Consider the following 24,642-nt stretch of genomic DNA (forward strand, 5'->3'; position numbering starts at 1 on the left):
CCTAGTGAACAATCATGAGGTGGGTCGCAATTTGCGACCCCCTTGCGAATAGCAGCCCTCGCAGGGATGGTGACCTGCTAGAGATGGCGGACCAGCATGTCTGTGACTGCTTCCTTAAAGGAAAACGAGATGCATTACAAAAATGAAAAATGAAACGTTTTCGTTTCATTTTTTCAGAGCAGGCAGTGGTCCACAGGACCACTGCCTGCTCTGAAAAAATGTTTATAGTGACATTCACAATGGGGAAGGGTTCCCATAGGGACCCCTTCCCTTTTGCAAAAGTGTTAGCACCCATTTGAAATGGGTGCAAACTGCGATTGGTTTGCGCCCGCGTTCGCGGTCACAAAACAATCCTACATTGCACTGCGAGTCGCAATTAGGAAGGGAACACCCCTTCCTAATTGCGAGTCGCAAACCCGTTTTGCGATTCGGTAACCAGGTTACTGAATCGCAAAACTGGGTTTGTGCATCGCAATGTGCTTTTTGGACGTCGCAAACAGCGAAAGTCGCTGTTTGCCACATGCAAAAAGCTACCTACATGTGGGTCTTGGTCCCTAATTAGGTCTGGTGTTAACAAAGACATTTTGTTTTTATTAATCTTCTATTTCTCTCTCTTTCGGCTGGCTTTACTGTAAGTGATCGCATTCTGCTGTTCCACAAGGAGCATATTGGCACACAAAGTAGTTTTGTTCAGTGTCAGGAACTACAGTGGCAATCAGTGACGTAACGAAAGTGGAGGGTGACCCTTTGCAAAGAACATGGTGGAGCCCCCTCTCCAGACTCACTCAGGGCAGGTTCCTGCTGAAGGGGCCCCCTGGAGGGCGGCTGCGTGGCCTTTGTTATGCCACTGGTGGCAATGTGTGCTTTTAGAGTTCAAAAACATTATTTATTTTTTTTTGCCAGTGTTTGTTACAATGTTGAGGTCCTGGTAGCTCCCACAACAATAAAGTGTTACAAAAGCCATGTCAAAACAAGACACGCATTGATGAAACTAAAAGACTTATAAAAATATGTCAGACCAGTTGGCTTTGTCAGTGTTTGTTTATTTTCATGCTTCCCATGTTCGTGTTGAAAATGGTTACACTGATTTTCCATTAGAAATATTTTGGGAAATACTAGCATGCATCAACACATTTTACTAAATGACACTTCATTTGCATCTAATCAGAGAGCATTCTGGGAGCATTATACTTAGCCTCATAGCCTAAACTTTTCAAACATGTGTATACACTTTTTTTTTTTTTTTGTACTGGAACCAACGTCAGTAGTGAAGTGTGACCTTAAAACATTTACTTACAGCACTCACCCTAATAATGAAGGCTTTCAAATAATGAGCCATAAATACAAGTTCGAACAGCATTATCTTTTGGAAACATATTACCCCAACTGCAGAGAGTTCCACTCTTTGTAAATAGGCAGCCAAAGGGTTTGTGCTACAGAGGGTTGGGCATACTTGTCCCAAGGGCAAAGTAAACATAAAAACCTGTTGCCCTTGACCCCAAACAAGATGTCCTGGGCATCAGGCGATAGGAATTCCACATCCCTGTTGTGGATTAATTTATGACTGAGTTATTTATGCAATGTTTTTTTATATGTCATGGGCGGTTCTGTTATCTATATTATTGTATGTCATGATATATATAATGTATTTGTAGATCATTGTGCATATGTTAAGTTCTAATTTTATTTTATGCTACACTATGTTAGAGTATGTTATGCTGAGTCATGGTTTATTTTAAATGTGCATAATAACCTAAAGGATCGCCAGCCACGAGTACTGAACAATTTTAAGGCAGTTTCTGGAGCTTCATAAAATGAAAAAAACAACAAATGATGGACGGAATGAAGAACAACTCAAACCTTCGGCCCCAGTCACAGATCTGGGTTTAATCCATCAGTTTTTTGCTTGCCATGACGTTCCAGTTAGGACCCACGCATGTGCAAATCAGTCTTGACCATGTTTCCCTTGAGAACAGTCCAGCCCGAACTGCCAAATCAGGTCTCCCCTGGACCATAAACAAGTATCCTGAGAACTGTTTCAGACTATGACCCTTCATCAGCCAAGTGAGCTTGAATTTGGTGGTATAGCAAGCACGAGACCCACGTCTGGCATACCCTTTCCTCTTAGGGCGACAAATGCAAAAACAACAGATGATGGATGGAATGCAGAACAGATCATACATTCACTCCCAGTGACAGATATGGGTTTAATCCATCAGTTTCAGCTTATTTCCTGTCCAAGAAGGACCTGGCCTGGCAGTTTGGGCTGGACTGTTCCCATGCTGAACAGGGTCAAGATTGATTTGCATATGGCTTGGTCCAAAGTGGGATGATGTGACAAGCAAAGTAACAATGGATTAAACCAGGATCTGTGACTGGGGGTGAGTGTTTTAAAAGTTTCAGCACTCCATTCATCATTTTATTTTGTTTTGTGATGTTGCCTTGTGCGCCCTAAGTGGCTAGGGTATGTCCAGACGTGGGTTCCTTGCTCGCTGCGCCACTGGATGCAAGCTAGCCTGGCTGATGAAGGGTGATACCCTGAAACCAGTCCCAGGATGCTTGTTTCCTGTCCAGGGAGGACCTGGCCTGGCAGTTCGGGTTCGACTGTTCCCATGGGGCACAGGGTCAAGACTGATTTGCATATGGCTGGTTCCAAACTGGAGAGATTTGGCAAGCAAAATAACGATGGATTAAACCCAGATTTGTGACTGGGGGTGAATGTTTCAAAAGTTTTAGCACTCGGTCTATCATTTTAATTTGTTTTGTGATGTTGCCGTGTGTGCCCTAAGTGGTTAGGGTATGCCCAGACATGAGTCCGTTGTTCGCTGGGCCACTGGATTCAAGCTAGCCTGGCTGATGAAGGGTGATACCTTGAAACCGGTCCCAGAATGCTTGTTTCCTATCCAGCGAGGACCTGGCCTGGCAGTTAGGGCTGGACTGTTCCCATGGGGAACATGGTCAAGATGAATTTGCATATGGCTGGCTCCAAATTGGGGTGATGTGGTGAGCAAAATAAAGATGGATTAAATCCAGATCTGTGACTGGTGGTGATGTTTGAAAAGTTACAACACTCCGTCTATCGTTTTATTTTGTTTTGTGATGCTTCTTAAAATGAGTCACCCATTGAAGGTCTTAAAATAAGCTGCTACCTTTCTCGGCGCTGATAATTTTTGTTCTTGCTCAGTCCTTTTGGTTTGTGGGTGCTTGAGGAGGTGGAGGTGTCCTAAAATCTTTACAATACTTGATGAAAAGTAGAATTGGTTGCCTCAAAGTTGACCGAGGTTCATTATGACATACTGATTTGAAATGCACCGCCCACTGGACTGTCACCGCTCTCTACACATAATTGTTTTAAGAAATATCTTAAAACTCACTTATTGTACTGACATCTGGGCGCATTGGCCCTTATCATTTTTTATTAACTGTTACTATGTTTGTATTATATTTTTGCCAGTCTTTTCTTGTTCCCCTCACACCAAAACACCTTTGGTGACAGTGTACTCTATAAATAAATACATCTCAGCCTGGCCCGTCCTATTATTTCAGTTAATTTTATTAGGTTTTAAAAACCCTCAAAGAAGATCCAAACACATAAACATATCAGTCCATTCTTACAATAAATTTAAAAACGTGAAAACTTGATAACAAACAAACTGATAGTGGAGCATATTGAAAGCTCAATTACTTCATAATTACATGTTGGTAACTCTTTTCCATTTTGTGTAAGTACCATTTGCATTTAAAATATAGCCAAGCTTTGTTTTACACTTTACACTTTCCTGTGTAGCAGATACTCATGCCGGGGATAGGTTACCTATTTAAGATTGATAACTTAAGTCAATATAGAGCTTAAGTCCGTTGCTGCTTTTTTACTACTCGTTCCATCACATTTAGACCAGCCCACGACCTTAGATTCTCTTGTATCACCCAACATGGCGTAGTTTACATTTATAAATACTGCAAACATAAATCTTTAGAGATCTGAGTACCCAACTCAATCTCTTTTTAAATTTCACAAGCACATTCAGATAAATGCACCAACGTTTGAATCTAAATATATATATATGTACTTTGTAAAATATTTTGAGTTTTTCAAAGTTAGCTCCTCTTCTTTTTCAATACCAACAAACATTTATGAGGAATATATTTAACTTCATTTAAAAGGTTATGTAGTGCTTAAACCTAATGCACCTGTTAGAAGAACAGCATGCATCTATTCATTGTTACCTTATGACTGCTCAGTCAACTACTTTGTGAGACAGCACAAGTAAATTCTTGATCCACCTGTTGTTTGCAATTCAGATTTTGAGAATTCTATTCCCAGATAGATGCAATATTTAACTCTTTGGAGACACACTCAAGTCACCTTCCAGGTCAAGCACATTTTCCGTGGGCATTTCCTAAATACCATTACTTTGCTTTGTGGTGTGTTTATTGTGGAAATTCCATTCTGGTAGTATATTTCTAATGCATGTTGCCCCCATTATATACCGAGGGATGTTAAACCAAGACTGATCATCTCCATACAATAATGAAACCTGGAGGCCTGCCGTGTTGCACACTTGGATTTCTTCATACTGTGACTTTTGCTTATTGTCTTCCTGTCCCCTCTTACTCCACTTACATCAGTGGACTGGGCTACCTAGACCCCAGGAGGGCAGAACCCTGTCTGTGGGTTGGCAGCAGCTGTAGCTGCAGAGAAAACCCCAGAGAGCTGGTTTGGCAGTACTGAGGGTCCGTAGTGGAGCCCCCAGGATGCATGGAATTGACTGCCCAGTACCAGATTTGAATTGGGGGGACAATTCCATGATCTTAGACATGTTACATGGCCATGTTCGAAGTTACCATTGTGAAGCTACATATAGGTATTGACCTATATGTAGTACACGTGTGTAATGGTGTCCCCACACTTACAAAGTCCGGAGGAATGGCACTGAACTATGTGGGGGCTCCTTTGCTAGTGCAAGGGTGCCCTCACACTTAGTAACTTTGCACCTGACCTTCACCAAGTGAAAGTTAGACATATAGGTGACTTATAAGTTACTTAAGTGCAGTGAAAATGGCTGTGAACTAACATGTGCGTTATTTCCCTCAGGCTGCAATGGCAGTCCTGTGTAAAGGTTTGTCTGAGGTCCCTATGGGTTGCAAAAGAAATGCTGCAGCCCATATGGATCTCCTGGAGCCCCAATACCCTGGGTACCTAGGTACCATATACTAAGGAATTATAAGGGTGTTCCAGTGTGCCAATTGAAATTGGTAAAAATGGTTACTAGCGTATAGTGACAAATTTAAAGGCAGAGAGAGCATAAGCACTGAGGTTCTGATTAGCAGAGCCTCAGTGACACAGTTAGTCACTACACAGGTATACACATTCAGGCCACAAACTATGAGCACTGGGGTCCTATCTAGCAGGATCCCTGTGAGAGGCAAAAACAAACTGACATACATGTAAAAATAGGGGTAACATGCCAGGCAAGATGGTACTTTCCTTCACTATGCTTCAGCCTTAGTTTTTCTTTCAAAACCTCTGAAGGAATAGGATTGCACACACCTGTGTCTACGTCTTGTGCAGCCCAATAATATTGTTCCACATTGGGCTAGCTGCTGCCTAAAGCCTCTTATAAGCTGCTATTGCCTAAAGCTCATTCCCCATGCATTAAAGTTTGAATCTTTTTGTACTGTATCTTTTGTTGCCTGTGTGATGTCCTATTTTGGGCTTGCTACTACCAGTATATGTTCTGCTCCACTGCTGTTTGCTGCAGATTTCTCTCAACCCCATGTTGTGTTTAGCTTTTCTCCATTTTCAGTCTTTAATCTGCAGACATAGTGCAGCTTCCGTTCCTCTCCTTCCCTAATTGCTCCTAGTTTCATCCTTCTTGTCCTACTACTATTTGTCTTTGCTTCCTGTCTTGAATCCTTGCATCTCATCCAGTTTCTCCTTTGCTTGTTCCCTGTTTCTTTCCTTTCCTCCTGTACCTGCTCCGTAGACTACTTGGTTTTTGTTTTTTGTTTTATCAGCCATTTTGTCTTGGTAGTCGCTTTCTTGTTTTCCACTTTCTTCTGCCATAAGTGTGCTTGTTTACTTGGAGTAGGCTGTTCTGCTACTCACTAAGTAGTCCTCTTGCAGTTTTATTGTTTGGTCGATGTACTATTTATTTCTTCCCTGTTTATGTCTATGTTACTTTTGCACAGTGTTTGGCTCCTGGTTTCAGGGAGTCCATCCCTGCTCAACCTTTTGTCTTGTATCACATGTAGTTGTAAGTGCTTTAATTGTGACAATTTGATATTCCTACTTTCTTAGGTATCTCCTTTGTGTTTCTAGCTGGACCCAAAGGGGTTTTTCTCACGTATGTAAGTAAAATCATAGTTTGTGCCCTAGAGTCCAGACGCAGAATCTCTTTTGTGTTGCCAACTTTCTATGAGTCTTGCAGAGAGATTGTCTGTAGGAGTAATCTTCACAGAGACACTGAGGCCCATACTTCTGAAAAATGTCACACGACGGCACTAGCGCAGTTCCGCGTCATTTTTTTAACAGCATTCCGGAACGCCAGCCGTTCGCCATATTTAAGAAATGATGTACAGTGGCACTAAGGAATGGCTGATGTCTTAAAAAAAGATGCTAGCCTGTGAGTGATGGCGTTAGAGGAAATGGCGCTAGTGGGTAAAAAATTACAGTAGGCTGATTAGTGGCAAAATAATCTAGCATCATTTATTGATGCGCAAGCAGCCCAAAAATTACTACTGTCAAAGTATAGACAAGAGCCATTACCATCACCCATATGCCCACCACACGGGGACCAGTGTCCCCAGGGCAAGCCCAACATACCCAGTGCCAGGCAGCAGGCCCCATGTAAGGGGGTCCCCTGTGGCACACCACACACATACACTTACCTGCAAATTACCTGGGATGGGCTCTCTCCTCCTGTAGTGTCCCTGTGATGTCGGTGGTGGTGATGTTATGGTCGGCATCTTAGTGCCCATTCCATGGTGTTTCTCCAAGGAAATGGGCCTACCTGCACATTAACGCCTGGTCTGACCAGGCGTTAAGTAATGGCGCTAAGTGGGCTTAGCACCATTATTTAGGTCCGCCTCCCACTTGTGCGTCTTTTCAGTGTCAGGTATTCAATATGGTGCTTGGGGGATAGCATTAATTTTAGGAAGGGAATGCCTACTTTGCATCTCATTGACGCAAGGTCGGTTGGCGCTTCCTAGAAATGGCGCTAACTCCAATATTTTGATGCTAGACGGATCTAGCGTCAGAATATGAATACAGAGTTAAGTCCGCACTGCTATAAAAATGACACTAAGGCGGCACAAATATTTCATAAATATTTGCCTGAGTTTTCCAGTCACTGTGGGAGTTCTGGGTCTTATTTTGTACATCCCTGGCAGTACCCCAATGTGTTTGTCTAGTTAACTGTTCCTTTTCCTGTTGGTAAGTATTAGGGTTGACTTGCCGTCTCGGACCTGTTTCTGTCCTTTATCCTGTTTCCGCTTTATTTTTCATGGACTATGCTATAGCCTGCTTCTCTGTATCAGTACGTCAACTTCCTGCTCTGTGGTGTGATATTTCCTGACATTATGGTGTGCTCTCTCTGAGCCCAATAACAGTTGTGTACCCAGGCTTCTTGTGCTGCAGCTGTGGTCACTGCTGCATAAGAATAAGGTGACCCGCAAGACTGAACATGTGTGGGTTACAGGAGCAGAGATGGATTTCCTGGGGGCTGGGGCCACAGTAGCTGGGTGGTTGGGTGGTGGATCTGGTATAGACGGACGAAGTACCAGAAGGGGTTTGAGCTGGTCTAGAAGGATGACTTGACTCGCGATGGTAGTGGACGGAGGTTACTTCGCCTTGGTGCTCATAATGCATGCTGGATTTCAGTGCCTTGTCGCCGGTTGACCTTTTCCCCCTTTTCTGGAGTCATGTGTCCTGCACGTTCCCGGAATGTACATAGGGATCTCTGAGAGATGTTGGCAGACTGTCAGCAGGGTGACAAAGGTCACGACTGTTCTGAACTTTGAATGCTGCCTCTAACATACTGATAGTTATTGCAAAACCACAGACCGTCTGAAAGTACATAACATTATGAAACGCCATGTATTTATTTTATTTTATGGCAGATTAAGTTGGAACAACAATGCCTAGTCACAATCAGAAACAAGAAATGTTTCCTGGCAAATGTTGCCCACAGAAAATAAATCCACAGTAACTAAAAAGTAGCCATTGTAAATTATTCGGGAAACTGTATTTTGACTTGTGGCAGGAGAATATTAGTCTATCTGAGCCTACTTGCTGCTCTTTAACAAAATGAAAATAGTTCAGTCAAATCTATACATTTTAACTGTCAATGCACGACCAAAAATGCAACAGGTCCTTTGCTAACCATTCTGTAAAATGTTTCAGTGGCTTGCTGCTTGCACATGCTCTTGTGGATGTGTCTCTCAATTGCTTTACCAACAGAATGTTATCGCATAAGTTTCACGCATCGCAAAGTGATTCACTCGTGAACAGTTCGAGTGAGGGGGATGAAACAATTTGTGTGGATCACAGAATTCCCCAGATTGAAACAACGAGATTCACATTTCCACCTGGTCTCATTCTTCCAAGATTTCTTTACCTGGTAAATTCAGAAGGATGTCCACAACAGCATTAGAGTAGAGTGGGCAGACCTGTGCTATCTCTAGGGACAACAACTACCACTTACTTTTCTAAACTAATCCCCCTACCTTTGACACACAACATTTCCACTTGGGCACATCAGCCCCCTGGTTGATGCAGATGAATAACGATTATCAAGTACTTTGAGAAAAATAAAGTGTTCTAAGAAAATCGTGAGCCTTCCTCATTGTGTCCCTAGAAAATCGTTAATTGTACGATAGGAGTTATATTTCAATATGCACCACCACCCCCCACACACATTCCACTAACCGACCTACTAACTTAAAAAATATTTCACCGTGTGAGTGGATGGCGGAGTTTTGAAGAGGGGTGTCTTGTGCTGAGAACTGCCTGCGAGGCACTTTTGCCACCAACCTCCCAGCTCCAAAAAAAGAAAAAAAGCTTTCTGAGACTGGTGCAGATGTTTTCGGGTGTTTACTGTTTACAGTGGCTTCCAGCTCATCCTCCCTGCCACCATATTGGCTTCTCGCTGTGTCACCATGTGAAGGAAGCTGAGATCATGTGACACATGGTGGCACGCTGAGGGTTGCCACGTCTGAATTAACCAAAAGGGCTTGCGTCCTGCACTCATACCGTGGCATGTGGTTCTCATTTTGAGTTTGGAGCAAATTGGAAAAGATTTTTGTGTCAGTTTAAAACGAAGGCAAATGCAGGTTGAGTGCAAAAGGCACCCCCTTCTCCACTACTGTTTATTCCATCCCTACGCTGGTGATAAAATGGAGTGTAATATGGGGGCAGGAGTAAGTACAGAGGTTCATGGTACCTGTTCCTCTCAAAACCCCGTTTGGCAGACAGCTCTGGAATGTTCGAGAGATGTATTTTTGTGCCTTGGCAAGAAACCGCAGAAAGCCCAGCACCGCACTACCCCAATGTGGAGAACGACTAGTGTTTTGAATGGAGAAGTCATTCATGTCATCTAACTTTTTTTTAACTTTACTACCATCAGACGTTTGTTGGTCGAAATTTCTTAGTTGTGGATACTCAAAACCAGCAGGATAGTCGTAGCGGTGCTGCAGTGTGATTACAGAGCTTTACTTATGCGCAGTCCTAAATGAGAGTGTGCATGTGTGCCCACACTTCCGGACACCTTTTATATTACATCTGAGCTCTGCTTGTACTGAAACAGGTCAACTTTGAACTCCACACTTTCTTGGCACCCCCCACCTATTGTCAAATGCCAGTTTCTTTAAGCATTATGCATTTTTTCTACGCCTGGGTGATATTTCTGTTACGCTAGCACTTCAGTACATTCTTGTTATACTTTTTACTCAAAAATCCCCAAATTACATTATTGTGCCAGATAGGACTGGCTTCTGTCATGGGCGAACAGGGACCAGGCACAGGGCGCTGATCTTTAGAGGGGCACACAGAGTGGTCTTCATTAGGGTCATACATACAACAGGCTCCACTCTCACATGGCTCCAGTAATTCATTGTAAAGTACTTTTAATCATTTTTAAAATAGTGCATGCGTTGTTTAAAGCTCTCAGCCCCCTTTGTTGCCCTCCCATCTTCCTCTCACCTCCTGCTGCCACACATCAACCCCCCTTCTCCCAACAAGCAACATGGCATCAGCATGACAGAGCTCATCTGTGGATAATTCAGGTGAGTTGAGGGCAGAGGAGCAACAGTGTTTGTATTCAGAGGCCAGCTACTTCTGTATTTAGCACACAAAAGGGGTCCCCTGCTGCCTTTTTTCATTCAGTAGCGAGGCCGCCACATATCTGTCCGCCCAGGGCACTATCCGAGCAAAGGCTGGGCTCTGATGACAGGTCCCTTAATGATGCACCGTTCTTGGCAAAAAAATTAGCACTAGCGCATGAGAATGGCCAAAAAGTGAGCAGCTGCAGTTTGCTTTGTTTGTGCTATTTTTTTGTGTGTCAAATTTGTCCTTGCGTCCAGAATGGACGCAAAAATGAAATTTGTGCTAAAATGTAGCACCAACTGGCTGTTTGAATTTTACGTAATTAGGCATAATTTCACATAATGTTAGAGAAAATGTACATAATTACCCTAGTGCAAATTACGTGAATTTTACCCCTCCCTATTTTTTCACACTCTTTGAAGTTCGTCATATTAGTTGGTGTTTTTTTGGTTGGCAATCTTGGTACACTTAATTTTTTTTTAACGTGCTTATGTAAAAATGCTGTGAAAGTGCTTCGAGAGGCATGGTTGTGGAATTATGATTGTATCTCCATTTAATAAATTCACTCTCGACTATTCACAAATTGCTTTGTATGCCTGGGAGAGTCTAACATTGTAGTGTTCTAGTTATTATCTATTTTGCAATGACTGTACTTGATAATTTTATTGTCGATTGTTTTTATTCACCAGGATAATTCTGGAAGTAGACGAGCCAGCATCAAATCACAACGGAGGACAACTGCTGTTCGGAGATGATGGTTACCTCTATATATTTATTGGCGATGGGGGGATGGCTGGAGACCCTTTTGGAACATTTGGAAACGCTCAGAATATGTAAGTGCACCTTGCTCCTAGTGACTTCTTGCATGTTTCTTATTTGTATTTATTTTGGAAATGTCTCCTTGACTGTCCTCCAGTTATTTTAAAATCATTTACCAAATTGTTTTTAATCTTTTAGTTCTGTTGACATGGGGTAGCCCTCACAAATACCCCATGTATACGGCTTTCCTCACGATCCATTTCGAGCACCTATCTACTTTTTCAGCTTTGTCCCTTTCCAAGAGCAAGCATCTGCGCCAAAACTTCTTGCATCCCAACCTGTTGCTCCTTAAAGTTTCTTGGTGAGATAGCGTGGCTGGATCTTCATCATAGGTTGGGATTCCCATGGGGCTCCATTCCTTTGAATTTTAGGTGATACTTGAATGCTAGTGACCTCTAATGGATGCTAGTGACCTTTAATGGATGCCAGTGACGTCTAATGGAGGTTGTGTCTAACAAATGCCCAAAGGTCACTGTAATCGCCCTTCATGCCCCCATCGTAAAGTTCAGCGGAGAAAAATCCAAATTGCACTATGCTGTGGGTGTACGATAAGCGTGACAGAAGTCAAAGCAAGCGATGAGGATGACCAACAAGATAATGAATAGAATTATGAATATGTAGTAGTTATTTTCTGGTCGTGTACGCTCAGTAAAATTAGTAACAAACGATAATATTACCAAATAATTCCATGGTACCCACACATTGCAACGGCTCACGCATTTATTGCATAAAAACAAAAAATTGGAGTGTTTGAAACTACTTGACAGCATGTTTAAACTAAAGAAAGAGAGCTCTCAATCTTTTGCAATGGCACATCTGGCAATATTCTTTAAAAATGAGTGTGAAACTATAGGGTTCTTTTAAGTCTTAATAAGTACTCTAAATTATAAATTTGCTAGGCAGTTCTTTCTTCCAGTAAATTGACAATTTTCCACTGACGTTATGATGACATTTATTGTGTTTATTATACTGGTGCTTTTTCTTAATAGTGCTTTAATACACTAATTCGGTATTTCTAACCAAGAGAATAGAAATATGTATTTTACAGCCATTTTTGAAAGTTTGCCAAGCAAGCACTTCTAGATTGTTACATTAAATTGAGTGGATAGGAGAAAATATGTTCTTTTGCTACAAATTCATGGGTATTAAATTTCTGCTTCTTTGCCCTTTGTTTCGCCTCTGACAGGTCAGCTTTATTAGGCAAGGTGCTGCGGATCAATGTTGACAATAATAACCAAGGACCACTTTATAGAATTCCACTCGACAACCCATTTGTTAATGACGCGTCCGCTCGACCTGAAATCTATGCTTACGGTGTTAGGAACATGTGGCGCTGCTCTTTTGATAGAGGTGACCCCATCACCAAGGAAGGAAAAGGACGTATCTTCTGCGGCGATGTGGGACAAAATAAATTTGAAGAAATTGACGTTATAGAAAAAGGAAAAAACTACGGCTGGAGAGCAAAGGAAGGCTTCAGCTGTTACGATAAAAAGCTCTGTTCCAATTCTTCACTGGGTAATTACACCTTATACTTTAAAGTTAAATGCCTTTCAACCTTCTATGTTTCTTTTATTAGTTGTTGAATGTAGGGGCATTGTTAGTACTTCATAATGTCCTGATTGCTCACTGGTAATATTCATGACTCTGAATGCTAGTGCTTCTTATCTCAGTTCTTACTTACAGGTGAGCCACCTCAAGGAGACAGGTAAGCCTGTATAATGTAGCTGGAAGTAGGCTATTTTCTCATTCCCTTACTGCTGAGTCTTTGTTCCTTTTCAATTTTGTGAATCCCTGTCCCTCCCTTTACATCCCCCATTCCCACGTTTCAGGGAAACACCTTAGAAAACTAAGCAAGCATTCTGGGTCCTGAAGGAGTGCCCACAGGAGGACATATGGAAGGGAAGGGAAGGTGGAAGAGGACTTGGATAACTAAGACTGGGACTTGCATTAATAGAGTTTACGAGTACATAACTGGGACATTACCTCCTCGTTCGTCTTCCTTATCCCAGTCCTTACTTACGTGAGAGTGCAGAAGCAAAGACTGACTCTCAGCACCCAGGCATGACAGGATCCAGGATGAAGGTAACCTATACTGGTACGAAAACAGAATTAGAGAAAAGCACATTGAAGTACTCCAGGTCCACAAAATGTTGCAAGAGTGCCACAGACGTCTAGGCAACAGTCAGATGCAAATGTATGGGCATGAGCCAATGTGGCAGGCAAATAATTGTCACGCAAGGGAACCTATTAGCCTCTCTGCGAAAAACACTGCCACACTGCACATGAAGCCCTGTCAACTCCCTCAGGAGCTTAGTGATCCAAGGAAACACACCTGAGAGGTAGCAAGTTGTGCCAACAGACTCAGAGTAGCACTAGTAGGCTTTTTAACCTGACTAGACATTCTATGAGAAACATACATGGATTCAGGTGAACACAACTCCCTGATCCTAGGATTACCAGCAGAATCAGGGAAAACCCAAGGCAAGTCAACCTCTTGGAAAATATTTTCATAATTGTGGCACACCATAGGCCAGATTGCTAAAGCACCCAGCCTGGAAGCAGACAAAGGTAGAGCACAGAAATTCTCAAGGACACTAATTTCTGCAGTCGTGGGCAGAGGTGATAGCACAAACTATAAAATAAGGGCCTTAGTCAGAGGCTGAAAGGGAGGAGCTGACAGAGCCTTTACTACCGTAAGAAGCTTCCAGAAAGAAAGGTAAATATAACCTTAGACTACAGTTATAGCCCAGAAGCTTTAAATACCCACCTATTGAGCCCCAAAGGTGAACTAGATGGAAGACTGTTCTTTCTTCACCTCTTCACCAAAGTGGGACCAATGCTTCATATAACAAGCTACCTTAGAAAGTCAACAGAAATTCTGGATGGACAGAGCCAAGTTCCTGGAGTCTCCCTGTTTCTGCAAATTGAGCCTGTCAGCCTTAATGCTTTTAGGGGAGGATAGAATGGAGACTTAGGGGAGAATGGAGAAAATTGCAAAAGTGAATGGTGGGCTGAAGGGAGGCGCCACCACCAACCAGAGCAAAGCTGGATACCATTGGCGATGATGGAAATCTAGGGCTACTTTAGCCACTGCTGCTGCCCCCACCCTTTCCCCTACCCAAATCTTCTTCAGCACCTCAGGAGGAGAGGAAAAGCAGGGAAGGCGTAAACAACCTTGGAGGCTAAGAGGAGGGGAGATCACTCACCCTTCACACATCTGACCAGAAACTAGATGGAATAGATGTGTAGGCCCAGTTGAATTTGTCAGTACTAGGCAAAGAGTGCCGCTGGGAAGAAGTGAATCAATCTCTTCAACAGAGCCTGGCAACACACCAACAACTGGGATTTAGTGAGGCAGGTATGGTCATTCTGGAGGGATGTAAAAGTCTATAAATGTCCATTGAAGATAATGTAAAAAACGCATTCACCTCAGGACCAATCAACTTGGACTCAGGGAAGGGTAGATGGCTAAGAAGTATCCTCTGATTGCCTTTGAGTTTAAGCATTTTCATCCAGAGGCTATGACGAGCTGCCAGCTAAACACCTGAAGACGTGACCAAAGGCCATAGTGTGGGGTCAGACAGCAACATTGCACAAAGGTCCATTGCTACCATTATAGAGGTAGGATCCTCCCCTTTCTGCGGGGAGGATCATGAATTATTGCTGCATAAGTCCGGGCCCTGATTGCAAAACTAGGAACAGTAAAAAAAACTTTCGTCTCCACATGATCTAGCAAAGTAGGCTCTTCAGGAGCCAATGTCAATGGGGAGGTCCTTGTGTAGATGATGGAATTAATATTTGGAAATGTCAGGAAATTTCTTCAAAGCAAGACAAATATTGAGGAAACCCAGATTATTAGTATCCTTCCAATCTTTCAATAAGATGTCCAGAATGAGTCAGTAAAGCTTGAGAGAGGTTTCAATAGAAGATTCATTCATACTGTGCATAAACATCACGCATCATCTCCTAAGAATAATCTTGGAAAGTAAGCATGGCATTGATATGTCTCGAAACGTCATGCAACTGCACCCCCTACGCATATTTTCCTTTTGGGAAGGGGTTCTTGTTCTTCATCAGTGTAAGAGTCCAAAGACAGATGTTTTGCAGGTGCCTAAGGAACAGCATTATCAAAAACACAGTGCAGGTCTACTTAGGAGAAAACGAAGAGATTGTCAGCACAATAGAAGCTTCAACTTATGACTGCTGTTTTATAATTCGACCTGGTGTCTATCAAGGAGCTCCCATGATTGGGCCAGGCAGCTCAATGCAGCAAAGAGCCCTCTTTGGCGTTTTGTGACAGATTGTTCCAGATGGGAGTCAGGAAGCAATTGTTTGATTATGGGACCTCTGATCATGGGACATGTGGTCTGAGAACAGCTATTTGTATATACTTATCAAATTAGCAAAGGCAAAGAGAAAATAAAAAAAGAAACTCTTTCTTAAGGCTCCAATAGTTACTGTCTCTGTAAAGAGATGGAGAATGGATGTTGTCCACAGGAGAGGGATGCTGTTAAAGTGAAAAGTGAAAGATGTGGACTATTAACTAATTGAAAGGAAAGAAAGGTTTTGTAGAAGAAAGGAATAAAAAATAACGTTCTTTACAACTATGTTATGCAAGTTTATCCGTCTTGGGTGACGCTTGTCAGGTGAGAACATAATGTACCATAGAGAATATTGGCACCTAATCATACCACAGTCATGACTTCACTCTTATCATCAGGCATAATCAACTCCATAAGACAGTCACTTCTAAAACCGAATGGCCACATGAGTTGCAGATAGGAATCAGTTTCACTTGCATAATCATGTACAATTAATCCAGTCAGATTCAGTTAATCTATCAGGCTAAATCATTTCAGTATATATGTATATCTATATATGATATTTCTAAAGCAAGAACCCAGCCTATAGTCTGCAGTCTGATGATGCCCTCACTGTGGGTGTGCCAAGAACCACAGAATATGGTGAGCTTGTCTGCAAGATTAGTCGGGCAGCTGGTTGTGATGGTTTGTAAATGATGCATTGCTTTTGCAGATGGTGCCAGCTCTCTGACACTGACATTTAGACATTTGTGTCATTATCAAACCGTTCTGCAACATCGCCATTTCAGGAGCAGTTACACAATAAGATGCAGTCACTCGCTCATCCAGTAATGTAGCATAATAACCCTATTGACACAGGCACCCCAGTGGGTACCATCCTCCCATCAGATACTGCAAGTTTTATCTGGCGCAAACCCTCAAATAAGGAACAGTCACTCCTCCATACACATGTCCCACATCATATGCAAGATTCTATAAGGCACATTCACCAAGAACTAGAACAATCTACCAGTTAGTGTTTTGCAATAACCATCGGCATTCACAACATCAGACAGAGTCATTCCTTGAAGCATGGTCACAGGCGATCACCATCTGTAAAAACACAGACGTCACCATATGGAACAGTCACTCTGAAAGAGGAACATTAAAGTGCAGGCAGTTAATGATACTGTAATATGCAAATAACACCATGTCAAGCACACTATAATGACTAGTATTCTACCTGATAGAAACTTCTAGCCTCAGATTCTTTACCTTGGAATTTTCCCCAGGCATCAGACTGGATCCAGAAATTCTTGAGCTATACCTGCATCATAGGCGTAATCTGCGCCGGATGTGATCTGCTTGGTGCCTACATAGGCACCACCCCAGTGAACTGACTTAACTTCTTTTCAATCTGCGCCAGTCAGTGCAGACCTGAAAGAACTACCCCCAGTCACTTTTGGACCGACCATTTTTCAACGTTTTGTCAGACGTTTTTGAGAATCTTTTCTTCTGGTGTGCGAGGAATGTCATACCAAAAAAACAACGGGTTATAAACCTTGACATGCCCGTCACAGGCAGAAGGCAATGGCAGACCTACACATGGTTTGTTCATGGTGCTTGAAGCAGCATAGCGACTCCAAGGCTTGTGCGGATTGACGCCCCATGTTACTGAAGTTGCTGAGGAAATGTACCCCGAAACTCCTCGCCACCTGACATCTGCCATCCCCGAGACACATTCAATCCTGGTCGAGTGAAAGGTCACGTGGAAGGTCCCGGGACCACTCATGGAGCTGCTCCCCATGATCATCATCCCGTTCAAAATCATTAGGTAAGTTCCACAAGCACAAGAAGTTGAAGTGTTCTTTGACTTCCCCGTGCTGATCCAACCGAGAAGGCCTCACTCTTCCACAGAGCCTGTGACTTGGTCTGCTCTTCACCTCCCAGAGTTTCCCAGAGCTAGAGGGACCCCGGCAAATTCAAGGAGTTCTATGAGGCAATGCACCTAATATTTGGGTGACCTACTCCTCTGGGTCACCTTCAGGCCACACGGTTTGGGAGGGACCCCTATTGTATTCCCACTGGTGGGTTCACCCTCAGCACCAGTTGGGGCCCATGGATCCAGTGTTGGATCCAGAGCGATCACTTCTACAAGACTGCAACCTTCCTTGGAGCCCTATCCGGTGGCATTGTTCCTGGTGCCAACTCCATCATCATTGCCAGCTGCAGTACGGAGCTGGATGTCATCAGATATCAACTTCAGCGCCCACCAGTATCATGCTGTCTGAGTCAGAACCAGTGCCTTTTTCTTTAGACGGGCCTGGAGAGGGAGACAGTTGGGAGGGGCCTGATGACCCTTATGAATTCCATTAACCCCAAAATGAACCAGAGGACAACTGGTATGGGGAATGAGGCGGAGGGACCCCCCTTTGCAGTGGTGGTGAAGAGGGTGACTGAAGTCTTGTGCCTTCAGTTGCTGTCAGAGGTGCTTCCACCTGGAGTTTCCCCTCCCAACCTGTACTCCCTTTTAGTGAAGCCCTTATGGATATTCTTCTCGGGTCCTGGTCGGAGCCCCACACAGGGGCTCCTGTACACAGGACAGTTGCCTACCACCATCGTCCTGCTCTGGGTTTCCTCACCCATCTACTCAGAGAGCTTGGTAGGCCAAGTCTCTACCTTCCATAATCCACCAAGACACGTTCCCTGCCACTCCACCTGATAGCGAATCCAAAAGGTTGGACACCTTTGACAAGGGGATGTTTTCTTCTGTCAGCCTAGCACTACGGTCAGTGAACACTGCATGCTTTTTTGGACCAATACACCCACACAATGGGACTCGGTTGCACAACTGCGGCCAATGGTTAAAAGGGAGGCCTGAGCCACACTCTCCCAGGCTATTACTGACAGGAGAGATGAAGCAAAGTTCACCATAAAGTTGTCGGCTAGGCACGACTGACTCACTAGGCAGAGCAGTTGTGCCGTCAGTGGCACTCAGATGCCACGCCTGGTTTATTAACACTGACTTTTCAGTGGGCTGTCTAATCTTCCCTCATGGACATGTCCTGTGATGGTGAAAAGGCAGACTCAGTACTAGAGCACTTTAAAGGCAGCAGGGCTGTGGTCAGATCCCTGGGCATATCCATGATTCCCCACCAACACCAGACTGCCTTTTGTCCCTTATATGGTTACTTTAGAGTGTACCAACAATGATCTTTCCTACCCAGCCACCAGAGTCCGCAGTCATCTCAGCCTGTTTGTGACAAACCATGTGGGACCACCAGCCAGAGGTCAGACCAGTCCACCTCTTTGCTGGAAGCCACCACTCCTAAGCCCATTTACTTTGCCCTCATACCTACATGGGCACCCATTGGGATGCAGGATTTGCTATCTTCTTTCCCATTGCTAGTCCATAACATTTAACAGGTGGATCCTTCAAATCGTCCAGAATGGACACTCACTTCCTTTTCTGGAAACCTACCCCACCCATGCCGCCTTCACACGACCAGCCGATGGATGGCCACCTTTCCTTGCTCCATCAGGGAATACTGGCTCTTTTGGCTAAAAGAGCCATCAAGAGGGTGCCAGCATCAGACATAGGTTGTGGTTTCTATTCTGTTACTTTCTAGTGTTAAAAAATGATGGAGATCTCTGTCCTGTTTCTTCCTGAAGAAAGAGAAGTTCAAAATTATGTTGTTTGCTCAGGTCCTGTCTGTCCTTGACCCAGAAGACTAGATGATAGCACTGCAAGATGCCTAATTATGTCTATTTCTACATTGCCGTCCTGCCTGCCCACAGGCGTTACCTGCAGTTCATGGTGGGCCATGAGCCTTATCAGTTCGCTGTGTTCCCCTTTGGCCTTACCAGTGCCCCTTGGGTGTTTACCAAGGTAATGGCAGAGGTTGCAGCACATCTGCGGAGGTCAGGGGTTCCCGTCTTGTCCTACCTTGACAATTGGCAGTTGAAGGTGGGCTTGCCCCAGGCAGTTGCCTTCCACCTCCAGACAATTGTGAACCTCCTGCACTCACTGGGGATCACTAGTGCCAAAGTCACATTTGACCCTGTCTCAGGCACTCCCTCTCATCGGAGCTGTTTTGGACCCAATGCAGTTCTGGGCCCATCCTTCAGAATGGCAAGTCCAGGATATTCAGGCTATGAATCTGATGTTTCAGCCTCTACCCTGGATTGTGGTGTGACTGACTCTGAGGATGTTGAGACTCATGGTCTACTGAATCCTGCTGGTAAAACATCCTCATTGGCATATGTAGGCTATACAGTGGAACCTCATTCCTCGAGGTAAATTCCCAGTGAGCACAGCATCAAGAAAATCTTTCCAACATGGTCCAGATCCCGGAAGAACTGCAAAAGAACTGCAGTGGTGGCTGATGAATGTGATTGGATCAACTGCAGACCCCTCTCCCTTCCCCTCATAGAGATGACTGTAGCAACAGATATGTTATACATTGGTTGGGATAGCCATCTGGGAGAGGTGGAGATAAAACTGGAGTTGTGGACGATCCAACTATCATTGAAAACCTTTCTTCTTTCGATCAAGGCAAGGCTAGTTCAAGTGATCACAACACCATGGCCATGTGGTACTGCAACAAACAGGGCAGGATGGGGTTGTGAACTCTATGACAAGCGGACAAGAGTCTCTTGACATGGCTGGAATGCCAGGGTGTTTTTCTAGTGGTTCAAAACCTTCCGGGCTCTCTGAACGCCTGAGTGACCAAACTCAGTCGTCGATGCCTAGTGGATCACAAATGGCGTCTCCATCCATAGGTAGCGCAAGGTGTCTTCTGAGCTTGGAGAGAACTTTGGTTAGATCTCTTTGCCGCCACAGACAATGTGCAATGTCAGCAGTTCTGCTTGCTGGAGTTTCCAAGTCGGATACTTTTTGTCTCCAGAGGAGCTCAGGCCTCCTGTACATTTTCCACCATTACCACTCCTGCTCATAGTTCTCAAGAAGTTAAGGAACGACCAGGCCCAAATTGTTCCTGTAGTTCTAGATTGGGCACAGAGAGTTTGAAGGACTGTAAGAGGCTGGACTGGCTTGTAGTGAGTACCAAGGGGTACTTGCACCTTGCACCAGGCCCAGTTATCCCTTATTAGTGTATAGGGTGTCTAGCAGCTTAGACTGATAGATAATGGTAGCTTAGCAGAGCAGCTTAGGCTGAACTAGGAGACGTGTGAAGCTACTACAGTACCACTTAGTGTCATATGCACATTATCATAAGAAAACACAATACACAGTTATACTAAAAATAAAGGTACTTTATTTTTATGACAATATGCCAAAGTATCTTAGAGTGTACCCTCAGTGAGAGGATAGGAAATATACACAAGATATATATACACCATAGCAAAAATATGCAGTATAGTCTTAGAAAACAGTGCAAACAATGTATAGTTACAATAGGATGCAATGGGGAAACATAGGGATAGGGGCAACACAAACCATATACTCCAGAAGTGGAATGCGAACCACGAATGGACCCCAAACCTATGTGACCTTGTAGAGGGTCGCTGGGACTATTAGAAAATAGTGAGAGTTAGCAAAATAACCCTCCCCAAGACCCTGAAAAGTGAGTGCAAAGTGCACTAAAGTTCCCCTAAGGACAAAAGAGTCGTGTTAGAGGAATAATGCAGGAAAGACACAAACCAGCAATGCAACAACTGTGGATTTCCAATCTGGGGTACCTGTGGAACAAGGGGACCAAGTCCAAAAGTCACAAGCAAGTCGGAGATGGGCAGATGCCCAGGAAATGCCAGCTGCGGGAGCAAAGAAGCTTCGACTGGACAGAAGAAGCTGAGGTTTCTGCAGGAACGAAAAGGGCTAGAGACTTCCCCTTTGGTGGACGGATCCCTCTCGCCTTGGAGAGTCGTGCAGAAGTGTTTTCCCGCCGGAAGGACGCCAACAAGCCTTGCTACACGCAAATCGTGCGTTTGGCGTTTTTGGACGCTGCTGGGGCCCAGGAGGGACCAGGAGGTCGCAAATTGGACCTGCAGAGAGAGGGGACGTCGAGCAAGACAAAGAGCCCTCACTGAAGCAGGTAGCACCTGGAGAAGTGCCAGAAACAGGCACTACGAGGATGCGTGAAACGGTGCTCGCCGAAGTTGCACAAAGGAGTCCCACGTCGCCGGAGACCAACTTAGAAAGTCGTGCAATGCAGGTTAGAGTGCCGTGGACCCAGGCTTGGCTGTGCACGAAGGATTTCCGCCGGAAGTGCACAGGGGCCGGAGTAGCTGCAAAGTCGCGGTTCCCAGCAATGCAGCCCAGCGAGGTGAGGCAAGGACTTACCTCCACCAAACTTGGGCTGAAGAGTCACTGGACTGTGGGGGTCACTTGGACAGCGTCGCTGGATTCGAGGGACCTCGCTCGTCGTGCTGAGAGGAGACCCAAGGGACCAGTAATGCAGCTTTTTGGTGCCTGCGGTTGCAGGGGGAAGATTCCGTCGACCCACGGGAGATTTCTTCGGAGCTTCTGGTGCAGAGAGGAGGCAGGCTACCCCCACAGCATGCACAAGCAGGAAAACAGTCGAGAAGGCGGCAGGATCAGCGTTACAGAGTTGCAGTAGTCGTCTTTGCTACTATGTTGCAGGTTTGCAGGCTTCCAGCGCGGTCAGCGGTCGTTTCCTTATCAGAAGGTGAAGAGGGAGATGCAGAGGAACTCGGCTGAGCTCATGCATTCGTTATCTAAAGTTTCCCCAGAGACAGAGACCCTAAATAGCCAGAAAAGAGGGTTTGGCTACCTAGGAGAGAGGAAAGGCTACTAACACCTGAAGGAGCCTATCAGCAGGAGTCTCTGACGTCACCTGGTGGCACTGGCCACTCAGAGCAGTCCAGTGTGCCAGCAGCACCTCTGTTTCCAAGATGGCAGAGGTCTGGAGCACACTGGAGGAGCTCTGGACACCTCCCAGGGGAGGTGCAGGTCAGGGGAGTGGTCACTCCCCTTTCCTTTGTCCAGTTTCGTGCCAGAGCAGGGGCTAAGGGGTCCCTGAACCGGTGTAGACTGGCTTATGCAGAATTGGGCACATCTGTGCCCAACAAAGCATTTCCAGAGGCTGGGGGAGGCTACTCCTCCCCTGCCTTCACACCATTTTCCAAAGGGAGAGGGTGTCACACCCTCTCTCAGAGGAAGTTCTTTGTTCTGCCATCCTGGGCCAGGCCTGGCTGGACCCCAGGAGGGCAGCTGCCTGTCTGAGGGGTTGGCAGCAGCAGCAGCTGCAGTGAAACCCCAGGAAGGGCAGTCTGGCAGTACCAGGGTCTGTGCTACAGACCACTGGGATCATGGAATTGTACCAACAATGCCAGGATGGCATAGAGGGGGCAATTCCATGATCATAGACATGTTACATGGCCATATTCGGAGTTACCATGGTGAAGCTACATATAGGTAGTGACCTGTATGTAGTGCACGCGTGTAATGGTGTCCAAGCACTCACAAAGTTCAGTGAATTGGCTCTGAACAATGTGGGGGCACCTTGGCTAGTGCCAGGGTGCCCTCACACTAAGTAACTTTGCACCTAACCTTTACCAGGTAAAGGTTAGACATATAGGTGACTTTATAAGTTACTTAAGTGCAGTGTAAAATGGCTGTGAAATAACGTGGACGTTATTTCACTCAGGCTGCAGTGGCAGGCCTGTGTAAGAATTGTCAGAGCTCCCTATGGGTGGCAAAAGAAATGCTGCAGCCCATAGGGATCTCCTGGAACCCCAATACCCTGGGTACCTTAGTACCATATACTAGGGAATTATAAGGGTGTTCCAGTAAGCCAATGTGAATTGGTAAAATTGGTCACTAGCCTGTTAGTGACAATTTAAAAATAATGAGAGAGCATAACCACTGAGGTTCTGGTTAGCAGAGCCTCAGTGAGACAGTTAGGCACCACACAGGGAACATATACATGCACACCTATGAGCACTGGGGCCCTGTGTGACAGGGTCCCAGTGACACATACATATAGGCCACAAACCTATGAGCACTGGGGTCCTGACTAGCAGGATCCCAGTGACACATAACAACCATACTGAAAACATGGTGTTTTCACTATGAGCACTGAGGCCTGGCTATCAGGATCCCAGTGAGACAGTGAAAACCGTGACAAACACCCTGACATACACTCACAAACAGGCCAAAAGTGGGGGTAACAAGGCTAGAAAGAGGCTACCTTCTCACACAACCCCCCCCCAAACGAAGGACAATAAGGCTAACCTTGGCCAGTTGAGACTTTATTGTCTAAGTGGTGATAAGTAGAGAGTAGCTCTGCAATAGACTGGTTACTCCCTTTATCGTCCACTATATGGTTACTTCCCTGTGGGGATGTAAACCACCCTGTTTGAAGTTTTTTAGCTAAGCAACAATGTGAAGATGTATTTTCAGAGTTTCTATCAGTAAGTTTTAGTTTAGAGCAGTGGGAATTGTCCACTGAACCTATTTGTAGTGATGGAAATGCCAGACAGGGATGCTGTCTCAGAAAAGCCATAGCTGGGCAAAAACTTTGTCCATATGGCTGGAAGAGAGAACAGGGATGCTGTTTCTCTTGGGTTGGAGCAGGGCAGGGATGCTGTCCTATCAGCTCCACACTAGGGCAGGGATGCTGTCCTAAGTGTTGTGAGGCAGTGCAGAGTTTCTGCACTAAAGTTTCTCTGGGAGGGTTGGAGGGATGCTCCATGTTAACTAAAATGGTGCTCTTTTTCTCACCAATGTTAGTTATCCCACAGAGAGGTACTTCCACCTCAGGGAGTCCAGCTTTGCCAGCTGATGATTCCCTTGGAACAGGTGCCACCCCAGGAGAGGTTTCTCCCACCACAGGAATAGTATCCTGAATGGTAGGGTGGTTAGGGGATACTGTGATACCCTTTTTACCTGTTGATGGAGAGGGATCCTGAGTTTTCAGGCCTTCTCTCCTCTCCTTTGCTTTTTCATTTCACTTGAAATGAGAGGGAACAATTCCTCAGGGATGCCCAGCATGGCTGCATGGGCATAAAACTCTACATCAGCCCAACCTGAGGCCTCTAGGTCATTACCTAAGAGACAGTCTACAGGTAAGCTAGGTGATACCACCACCTGCTTAGGGCCAGTAACTCCACCCCAACTAAACTGAATTATAGCTAAGGGAAGAAACTTAGTGGAGTTATGGACATCAATAATCTTATACTGTTGTCCAATGATGTGTTGTTCAGGAGGCACTAGGT

At 44.8% G+C, this 24,642-nt stretch overlaps 1 protein-coding gene across 1 annotated transcript in view; it reads left to right on the forward strand.

Moving 5' to 3' along the window:
* The window catches only part of HHIPL1 (HHIP like 1), a 152,326-nt gene that overhangs the window by 8,547 nt on the left and 119,137 nt on the right, over positions 1-24,642 (forward strand). The window contains exons 3-4 of the mRNA XM_069208295.1: positions 11,014-11,157; positions 12,330-12,658. Of these exons, the coding sequence (XP_069064396.1) occupies positions 11,014-11,157; positions 12,330-12,658 (473 nt within the window). The remainder of the gene's footprint in view (positions 1-11,013; positions 11,158-12,329; positions 12,659-24,642) is intronic.

This window comes from Pleurodeles waltl, chromosome 9 (assembly GCF_031143425.1).
Source record: "Pleurodeles waltl isolate 20211129_DDA chromosome 9, aPleWal1.hap1.20221129, whole genome shotgun sequence".
Taxonomy (NCBI): domain Eukaryota; kingdom Metazoa; phylum Chordata; class Amphibia; order Caudata; family Salamandridae; genus Pleurodeles; species Pleurodeles waltl.